Source organism: Eimeria maxima, genomic scaffold, assembly GCF_000499605.1.
Source record: "Eimeria maxima Weybridge genomic scaffold, Emw_scaff925, whole genome shotgun sequence".
NCBI classification, from domain to species: Eukaryota; Apicomplexa; class Conoidasida; order Eucoccidiorida; family Eimeriidae; genus Eimeria; species Eimeria maxima.
This window is the reverse complement of record NW_013564032.1, coordinates 4,503-14,156: the sequence shown is the minus strand read 5'-3', so window position 1 is coordinate 14,156 and position 9,654 is coordinate 4,503. Positions and strand designations below refer to the sequence as shown.

General features: G+C 48.1%; 3 protein-coding genes across 3 annotated transcripts in view; 2 read left to right on the top strand and 1 right to left on the bottom strand.

Annotated features, from left to right (window-relative positions):
* Window positions 1-266: 266 nt before the first annotated feature.
* On the top strand, window positions 267-3,308 carry EMWEY_00045780 (SAG family member; the record flags this gene model as incomplete). Its single annotated transcript, XM_013479137.1, has 9 exons — window positions 267-321; window positions 437-624; window positions 801-904; window positions 1,144-1,362; window positions 1,705-1,790; window positions 2,117-2,307; window positions 2,470-2,567; window positions 2,740-2,934; window positions 3,188-3,308. The coding sequence occupies 9 exons, from the start codon at window positions 267-269 to the stop codon at window positions 3,306-3,308; spliced, it is 1,257 nt and encodes a 418-aa protein (XP_013334591.1).
* Window positions 3,309-5,187: 1,879 nt separating this feature from the next.
* On the top strand, window positions 5,188-7,512 carry EMWEY_00045770 (hypothetical protein, conserved; the record flags this gene model as incomplete). Its single annotated transcript, XM_013479136.1, has 1 exon — window positions 5,188-7,512. The coding sequence occupies one exon, from the start codon at window positions 5,188-5,190 to the stop codon at window positions 7,510-7,512; it is 2,325 nt and encodes a 774-aa protein (XP_013334590.1).
* A 526-nt stretch (window positions 7,513-8,038) lies between these two features.
* The window catches only part of EMWEY_00045760 (DNA replication licensing factor, putative), a gene marked incomplete at both ends in the record, with an annotated part of 4,171 nt that continues 2,555 nt past the window's right edge, over window positions 8,039-9,654 (bottom strand). Inside the window, 3 exons of the mRNA XM_013479135.1 lie at window positions 8,039-8,110; window positions 8,839-9,049; window positions 9,363-9,527. Coding sequence (XP_013334589.1) covers window positions 8,039-8,110; window positions 8,839-9,049; window positions 9,363-9,527 — 448 coding nt within the window. The remainder of the gene's footprint in view (window positions 8,111-8,838; window positions 9,050-9,362; window positions 9,528-9,654) is intronic.

Genomic DNA, 9,654 nt, shown 5'->3' with positions numbered 1-9,654 from the left:
GCTCGTCCTGTGACGTGAGCGTACAACACCTCTTTGGACAACGCCATGGGGAGACAGTGTCTAATAGTGGAAATATTAGTTTAGGGATGTGCTTGTTGAGCAGTGCTACAAGCGTACACCGCGAATAATCCCCTGAATAGGCAAGATAAAGCAAGAAATGTTTTGTTGCTTGGAATCAAAGCTACTATACTACTTCCACCACTAGGGAACAGGACAACATTTGGAGATGAAATGAGCTGTGTCTGTTAAATTGCTTCAGTGCACAGATGTGGCACAAGGTGCAGGAAAGCTACAAGCTCAAGCCAAAACTGGAGGCTCACAGTGGGACAAAGTTCGGCCCTTAAAATCTTACAGAGAAGTCATAGAAAGCACCCCGAGAGAGACAGACTGGAGTTTTCGCCTTTCAGTAACTGTTTTGTACTGACGCTTCGTGCAGGTGATGGGAATCAAGCTTGCTTGAACGCGGTCAATGCCATTCGTGATGCCGAAGGGCTGAAGCTTGAGAAATTCACTGCTGCAGCGAACGACAGGGGAAAACAATCAAGAACCCCCTCCACCCCTTATGAGGACGCGCTGTATAACGTGACATGCGCCCAGATAGAGGATGGATCAATTGACCCAAAAGTGCATTTTCGCTAGATCCTTAATTACGCCCTCTGGAACGCTACACCAGATCAAATCTGGTTGGAGAAATCTCCCAAACATAGACAGACGCACAAATCGCAGAGTGCGGAACTAAGGTTGGTCTCGGCGTCATCAAGGGAGATTGGCTAACGCCTGTTGGTGAATTATGCGAACAGGTTGAGGAGACATACACTCTCATTTACGCTGTCAAAGAAGGTCAACAGCCCCCAACAGCGTCGGAAGCTGTCGATATATGGAAATCTGGATATGAACAGCTTGGGTAAGCTACCAACCCTACCCGCACAGGAGATGCGCAAAATGCAAACCACCAGGAACTACGTTGGAAGGCCTATCTAATTGATGAGAATGCTGATTCATGAGGATGAGTAAAACTATGGGAACTGTAACTGGAACTGTGGCGGACAGCCACTGTTGGTGCAACTCTGTACGCCATGGAGTTTCAAACCCTCCATGGACTCTTCCCCCAGATAGATGTGTAATGCGTATCATTATCTGCAGCCCCGACACTCCCCCAGCCTTCAAAGCCAAGGGCGAGCATATCCGTGCTGCAGCAGCTGCTAGCGAAATCTACTACGACAACACAGTGGCTGGTTTCGTCTCTCTTATGGTTGATGGCACACGCGAGATTAGGTGTTACAATGCTACTGGCTGCAAAAAGGCAGCCCTCATCTGCTTCCTGTCAAAGCCGACCTTGGTGGAAAACACACCGCCCATTAGGTGGGCTTTGAAGCTTGGCAGGAAAAGTCTACGACAGGAGCACTTGCGTTCGTTCTTGTAACCCTTCGATGCAGTAGATGCAAACTGACAAACCCTATTCAATGTGGCTTCGTGGGGTTAGCTGTTCTGCTTGCTTGTGTGCTGCTATGCTGGTGGGCCTTTGCCTTCTGTTCCTCATGACCAAGCTGCTTGTATACAGATGCCTCTGTCCCATCCACCCGTAGTTTCGTCCAGGAAGCCACTAATAGGTTGGAACATTACAAACGTAGACAACCGCGGCCGTACACACAACCACGTAGGCCGCAGGGAGGTAAAACGTTGACGCTTTCTGCATGGTTGCAGCGAGGGTACATGGAAAAAGATTTTAGCCCTCGATAACGAGGCAAATGGAAACGGCGCAGGCGATACTATCAAATTCACATTACGCAGTAAGGAACTTACACACACACACACACACACACACACACACACACACACACACACACACACACACACACACACACACACACGCACACACAAGCACACACCACCACCACCACCACCACCACCACAACCACCATATACAAGCCTTCACAGAAGGATGACAAGTGCTGCCTGCTCCATTTAGAGATGTTTTGTAAAGAAGTGCAGTTTCAGCCAGATATTTGCTAGCGTTGGGTTATCAGCAAGGCATTTCTCACCCGAAGCAATGCAACAGCAGGAGTCTGCTAGGAAGCAATTGTGCTACGAGCCACTGTCAACTGTGTCATGTTAGGCGAAGCGGATAACTGCCTCACAGAAATCAATGAAGTCCGCAGCCAAGACAGTCTTGGCCTTAGCAGCTTCGTTGCGAAGGCACAGACCTCCACAGGTGCGGCACCCGAAGACGTTGCCCCAACCGAATCCGTTGAGCTTGCCAAGGCATTCACCTGCGACGTCATCAAGGCTGGAAATGCCCCCATCCTGGTGCGCCTAACGACATTTCTTTTTCTAGTTTTCGGGCCTCGTGCAACGTCTTGGAATCCACATAAAACTCTATCGGAACAGCAGAGCGCCAAATATCACCATGAGCTGAATCGTTATTTAATTATTTGCTCTGATTGTGAGTGTTTATATTTTTTACCTCAGTTTTCCAACAATAAACGCAGCGTGATGTACTACTCTGGGTCTAGCGCCACGTGCTCTAACGCAATCACCGAATGGAAGAAGGGCTATGATAAGTTCAAGTGGGGTTGAACTTTTTTCCCGACTTTTCGAGCAGCTCCTTCCCAATCGACACACTACACCATTAACGACAGCAGTAGATGGCGAGAAGCCATTTGGGAGTTCCATTGCCTACGCATCCTCTAATTAAAGAGTCGATCCCGTATGTGGAGCAGTGCTTGTGTGTCTATTCAGAGACCTCACAATTCCTCCAACGTACACTTCAAGCGAAGACATCTACAAAACAGGAGCAGCAACAAACTTTATCTCGCTCGTCAGTGAGGGCGACGAGACCGTAGTCCGATGCTACACCGTGGAGAAGTGCAGCGAGGAAGGTTTGCTTTGTGTGCTCGAGCCAGCTGTCTTCGAGGACGGAACAGCGCCCATCACGTCAGTATTCTCATTTCCCGCAGGAACTATTCCTTGACCTTTCACGTGAAACCAGCTATTAAAGTATCTGCGTCGTTTGTTGTTATCTACCAAATATTGTATCTCTGCTTCTGCAACACCACACTTGAAAGCGTTCCGACGGAGCATGTGGGATTCTTGATCGTGAAATCTCATATAGCCGGCCAGCGTAAGTAACAAGAGCACGTATTGGGTTGACATTGTCCACAGTCTTGTTTTATGTGTTTGTCTTCAGGGAGGCCACATGGCAGAAGGTTACCTCGACCTTCAGTAATGGAGTTAGTGGGACCTCCGTCTACGGTGCTCTTCTGAGCAGTGTGTTGGTTGCTGTCGGTCTGTTTGCACTCAACTTCTAAATGCCTCCAATACTTGGTTGCGCAGTCACAAACCCAAACGGTTTGGGCTGTGGGACGCTTGCTAAAGCGTGTGGGACTAGTGTGTCGGCCCATGCATTCCAACAAATATTTTTAAACTCGGGCAAATTTTCAAATGGGTACAGGTTTAGTCATGCGCGATACACTGACCACCCCAATCTAGTCCATTATCACTCTAGCATCTAGACGAGATTGTTCAGCATAATGGCACGGTATGGCTTTAGCAGGAGTTTACCGCAGCTATACGGACAACTCGCTTATTGTCCGTAAGTTTTCTTCTTGTTTGATTGATAAGCGTGGTTCAAATACGGAGCAAGCAGCCTATGTAAGTATATGTAGATGAGTGTATTTACAATGCCAGCCTGCAGGCGCAGAAAATTGAAGGCTACACTCTATGCATGTAGCCCATCTGTCCATTACTGGGGGTTCTCAGTGGCTATATTGATGCACCTCAGTACGAGATACCAAGGTTGATGTTTGGTGCTACAAAGACCTACTGTGTTGCATCAACATCAGTTGAAACCAAGCCACCCAGCCCTGGTGGGCAAACTTTACGCCTACAACGTCAATGCTTAAAGCCAAGAAAGCATGTTAGGAAGACAGGCCTCCTTCTGTCCTGCCGTTACGGAGCTAGATCCGCTACGCTGGTACTACTCTCTGAGAGGTTGGGAAGGTAAGTAGCATTTAAAGACTTCTTATGCTGAGTACTTCTGCTCATATGCATACAACATATATGCTAACAAGAGGCCTCTGTTAAGATCGAGCACCCGCAATACATGATCGGGCAGTCGAGGAGTCTGCTGAGATGGCCCACCGGGCATAAACTGACTGAAAAAAATTGTCCTAAAAGAAAAACTGCTACAATTATTTAAATAAATAGAAGCAAGGCATTATCTCAGGTATCAAGGAGGCAGCTCTCTTGAGGTAGCCAACACAGAAGTACAGCAACATTCACGTTTCCGCTTATACAGAAGATGTTGCAGCCGCTGCGCATGCTCTCTAATGCGAGGAGTAACAAACATAAGGGTGTGGGCTGGAACCCGGCAAAAATAAATTGAAAATAAAGTCTTTTCTTTATTTAAAGGGTAATTTTAATTAAATAAAAGGGAACAAACTCATATGACAGCAAGCGCGAGCGCCGAAGCGGCCTGGGGCCCTGAAGCCGTAGCGCCCGCCATGTTGTATAAAGCCGTCGCAATGACGCAGGCTGCGTAGCTGCGCTGTCTGCTGTAGAGGCAGCATAATTATTGAGACCCATGAATTAATTAATAAAGGGTCTTATTCATTTTTATTTTATAATTGACATTATTCATACAACTGTGTGTAAAGAGCTCCTAGCTTTCTGTCTGTCAGCTTCTTCTTCGGCAGTAGCCAGCAACAGGCGCCGCTCAAGAGCCTACTACTACTACTAATACTACTACTAGTTCTACTACTACTATTAAACCCTCATAAGGTTTCTTTATCTTCTTTTTATGTTTTGTTCTCTGGCGAAGAATAAATGGTGTTTTAGGTTTTATAGAGGAATATCTTTCTATATTGCCTTATTTCCTTTCTTTTAATACTCTATAAGGCCGCCTCGGGGCTGCAGAAGCACGAGATGCTACTGTTCATCTTTTCTTCTTTTCTTAAGGACAAGAACACCTCTAATGCCTTATTTATTCTGTATCTAATTAACTAGCTTCTATTCCTGTCGAGGTGTACGTACACCCCGTTAAGTGACTTCGAAGCTTTGCCTTTATTTCAACAATTTTGCTCTGTTTTAGACACAGAGAGCAGCAGCCAGAAACAGCGGCTGCAGCAGTGCTTGTTGCTGCAACCCTCATGCAGCAGCAGCAGCAGCGGCAGCAGCAACAGCAGCAAAATGGACCTTCTCGATGCCATCGTGGGGCCCCCAAAGAAAGATCTCTATTATTCGCGCCCGCCTCGTTCAACTTCTGTAGATGACAAGAGGAGGCAAGTGGCGCAGCTGCAGCAGCAGCGGCAGCAGCAGCTGCAGCAGCAGCGTCAGCAACAACTACAACAGCAGCGTCAGCAGCAACTGCAGCAAGAGCAGCAGTACCGTGCGCAACAGGAGAACAGTGAAGCGGAGAGGCAGCAGAGGGAGGCAGAGAAGCAGCAGCTCCTGCTGCAGCAGCTGCAGCAGAAGAGGCAAGAACTCATGAAGCAGCTACGAGCAGCAAGCAGAAGTGTTATAGGGGACAGACAGGCACAGAAGCAAGTACAGTCAATGACGAAGCAACTCCTTGAGGTAGAGAAGCAGATACAGCTGGTGCAAGAGGGGAAGTTAATCGACAACAGCAGCAGCAGCAGCAGCAGCGACAATAACAGCAGCAGCAGCAACAATAATAGCACTAACAACAGCTTAAACAGCGTCAGCAACAATAATAGCTGCAGCAGCAGCACCTGCAACAGTGTCAGCAGCGAGCCCAGTACCACCGCGAGTACGGGTGCATGTTCAACAGCAAGCAGCTGCAGCATCAGCAGCAACAGCAGCAGTGGCAGCAGCCAACAGGAGGATGCAAGGGAGAGTGTACACGCTGCGCTGCAGCAGCAGCTGCAGAAGCGTCAGCAGGAGCTGCTGCAGCAGCGGCAGCAGCTAGAGGAGGATATGCAGCGAATGAGGAAGCAAGGTAGACCTCCGAAGGCTGCAGCAGCAGCAGCAACAGCAGCAGCAGCATTTAGGATGCCTGTAGGGAATCGTGCGGGATCGTCGATCCCACGCAGCTCCGGCAGCAGCGTATCTGGTGGCAGCAGCAGGAGTTGCAGCATGCAGCGCAGCAGCAGCCGCAGCAGCAACAACAGCAGCAACAGCAAATCTCGTTCAAAACATCCATTTTTCGCGAATAAGAATAATAACAGCAGCAGCAACAGCAGCAGCAGCAGCAGCGTGGTCGTGCTGCGGGGGGAAGACGGCACCAAGATCGTTAAGCATATCTGCAGCACGCCGCTGGACAGCAGCAACCCCGATGTCCGTTTGCTGCGCGAGCGTCCTGAGGGTTTCGATAGAGGAGATGCAGCAATATCTAGTGAGGCACTTAAGGCAGCAACTGCAGCAGCAGCAGCAGCAGCGCATGCAACAACAGTTGTTTCACCACCCAGACACACAGGCAACAGCAACAGCAGCAGCAGCAGCAGCGACAATGGCATTGATCTTGCTAGGGGTGTCCAGCCATGGAACCCAAGAAATATGAAGCAGCAGCAGCAACAGCAGCAACAACAGCAGCAGCAGCAACAGCAGCAGCAGCAGCGGCAGCAGAAGTCACAGAGAGAAGAAGTTCTTCGTCCTCACTCTGAGCCAACAACACCATCTCGCGACCGCCAGACCCAACAGCAGCAACAGCAACAGCAGCAACAGCAGCAGCAACAACAGCAACAGCAGCAGCGGCAGCAGCAGCGGAAATCTCCTGGCTCTGCTACTAGTCAGGCGAAGCAGAAGATACCCGTCACTGCAGCAGGAAACAAGCAGGCGCTGCAGCGGCACAGGCAGCGGCAGCTGCTGATGCAGAAGCTGCTGCGGGAGAAGGAGCAGCATGAGGCACTGCAGCAGCAGCAGCAGCAGCAGCAGAAAGTCTTAGCGTTTCAGCCTTCTCGGGCTCTCCCACAGCAGCCTGCAGGATCAAAACAGCAGCAGCAGCAGCAGCACAGGACACCGCAGCAGCAGCTGCAGCAGGAGAAGCAGCAGCCTCGAGGTTTCCTTCCTTCCCCAACTGCTCGTTTGCCAGTTTCCCTTCCTGTAGGATGTCGTTCGAAGCAGTTGCTGCGACAACGGCAGCAACTGCAGCAGCAGCAGCAGGGAGGGCAGCAGCAGCAGAGGAAGCAGCAGCTCGATCTAGACGAGCGGAGCTGCAGCGAGGAGGAATGGGAAGACGGGGATTCAGATTTATCATCATTTATAGCGGATGATGATGAAGAGGAGGAGCTCCCCTCTAGCAGCAGCAGCAACAATAACAGCAACAGCAGCAGCAGCAGCAGCAAGAGGAAAGGTGATACAGAACCCGACTGGAGGAAGGAAATGCGTGCTGTAACTGGGTACGATCCTACGGTGTATGCACAGCTCGATTGGGGGGAATGCCAAGAAAGCAGCTTCTCTCGTCAATTAGAGGAGGAGAGGCGCAGCAGATTATTAGCAGAGGAGGAAGACAGGAGGGAGTTGCTGCTGCTGCAGCAAAAAAAAAGACGTATCTAATTTATTATTATTCCTCCTCCTGCTGCTGCTGTTGCTGCTATTGCTGCTGCTGCGGTAGAGCAAAATATATTATGTACTATCAGCAGCAACAGCAGCAGCAACAGCAACAGCAGCAGTGCGCTAGCTGCTGCTTATACTGCACTATATATGGGGTTTTGCTGCTAGCATTGTTTGCAGCAGCAGCAGCAGCAGCAGCAGCAGCAGCAGGTAGTGGCGAGCAGCAGCAACAGCAAAGACTGTCCTTCCCACTGTTGCTCTGGTGGCATTTTAAGAGCGTGTACGGCTCAAAGAGCAGCAGCAGCAACAACAACTGCAGCAGCAGCAGTAACCGTTGCTGCTGCTGGTGTTATGCTTCAGTTGCTGCTGGGGCTGATGGGCTCGTGTCAGCGGAGGCAACTTGCACACTCGCAGCAGCTAAACCTGTTGCTGCAGCAGCAGCCTATATTATACTGCTGCAGCAGATGATTTGCTGTTGCTGTTGCTGCAGCAGCAGCAGCAACAGCAGCACAGCTGCCTAAAAGGCAATTTATGCTGCAGTGGATTGGCTTGGAGTCTCTCTACGCCAGTTGTTGCTGACAAGACGCTTGCAGTTGTCTTCCTGTGCCCACACAAACCCTAAACCCTAAACCCTAATAACGGCAGCCCGTAAACCCTTAAAAAAAACCCTCTCTCCCTCTCTCTGTAGCGCAGAGGGTTTAGGGTTTGCTGCTTCTCCTTAATTTGATTAAATTAGAAGTGGCATTATAATGGTTTGAATGTATTAATCAATGACTACATGATGGCTAGGGTTTAGGGTTTACTAGGGTTTATATTAGGGTTTAGGGTTTAGGGTTTGTGGACATTTTTTGAATTTGCATTGTCCCTTTTAAGTTTGGCGATCTTGTCGTGAGGGGTTTAGTATAATTAGGGTTTATTATTCCTACTATTAGGGTTTATTTATTCCTAGTGTTTATTAGGGTTTATTAGGGTTTATATTAGGGTTTAGGGTTTAGGGTTTAGGGTTTACCTCAATAAGAGAGAAATGAGCCTTGAAGGAATTTGACGAGACCCATTTCTCTACTTGATAAGCAGTAAACTTATGTTGGCTTGCTAACTGAATAAATAAATAAATAAATAAATAAATAAATAAATAAGATAAATATAAATAAAGAAATATAAATAAATAAATAAAAGAATGCAAGGAAATAAATAAATAAAAAGAACACATAAAATAATCACCACACAGACAACACGACGATTGCTGCTGCATGCATGCATACATTTGCTGCTGCATGCATGCATTTGCTGCTGCATGCAGCTGCCTATACACCTGAATAAAGTACTTACTCTTAAGAAGTCTGTAAAGTCGACCTTTCTTGCTTTCTCGATGTCTTGCTGCTGCAGCAGCTGCTCAGCAGCATCTGCTTCTCCGCCTGTTTGCTGCTGCTGTTGCTGCCGTTGCTGCTGCAGCAATGCAGCCCGCTGCAGCCTTTGCTGCAGCAATCGTCTGAGCAGCGCAGCAAGTGTTGCCCATCCTCCTGTAGCCAATGCGGTATACCTGCAGCACGAATGCATGCACGCATGCATGCACACCCACATAATTCATTACATATTCCCCTATACACCTACCTCCCTCCCTCCCTCCCTAGCTAGCTAGCTAGCTAGCTAGCTCCACAGACCTAGCTAGCTAGCCAGCTAGCTAGCTAGCTAGCTAGGTGTATATATGCATAAACAAAGGAAGGAATATATATACCGGGACCCATCGTTAGTTAGGTCTCCATGAGGGTAATAAAAAACTAAGTAACTAAATAAATAAATAAATAAATAAAATAAATAAAATAAATAAATAAATAAATAAAATAAATAAATACCTAGCAAATTCTCTTGATAATTTTTGTTGTACAGCAAAAGTTTGCGAAGAAATAAAAGAATTTAAAATTGCAGCGATGGCAAAATCAACATCAAGAGGAGACACTGTAGGAGACAGTCGCATTTTTGCATTCGCCTCTGATATACGTATAAGGGACTCTACATGTCTGCAGCAGCAACAGCAACAGCAGCAGCAGCAACAGCAGCAACAGCAGCAAATGTAGCAGCAGCAGCAGCTGGAGGAGAAAGAAGAGCAACAAAAAAAAAGAAAAAAAAAAAAAAAAAAAAAAAAAT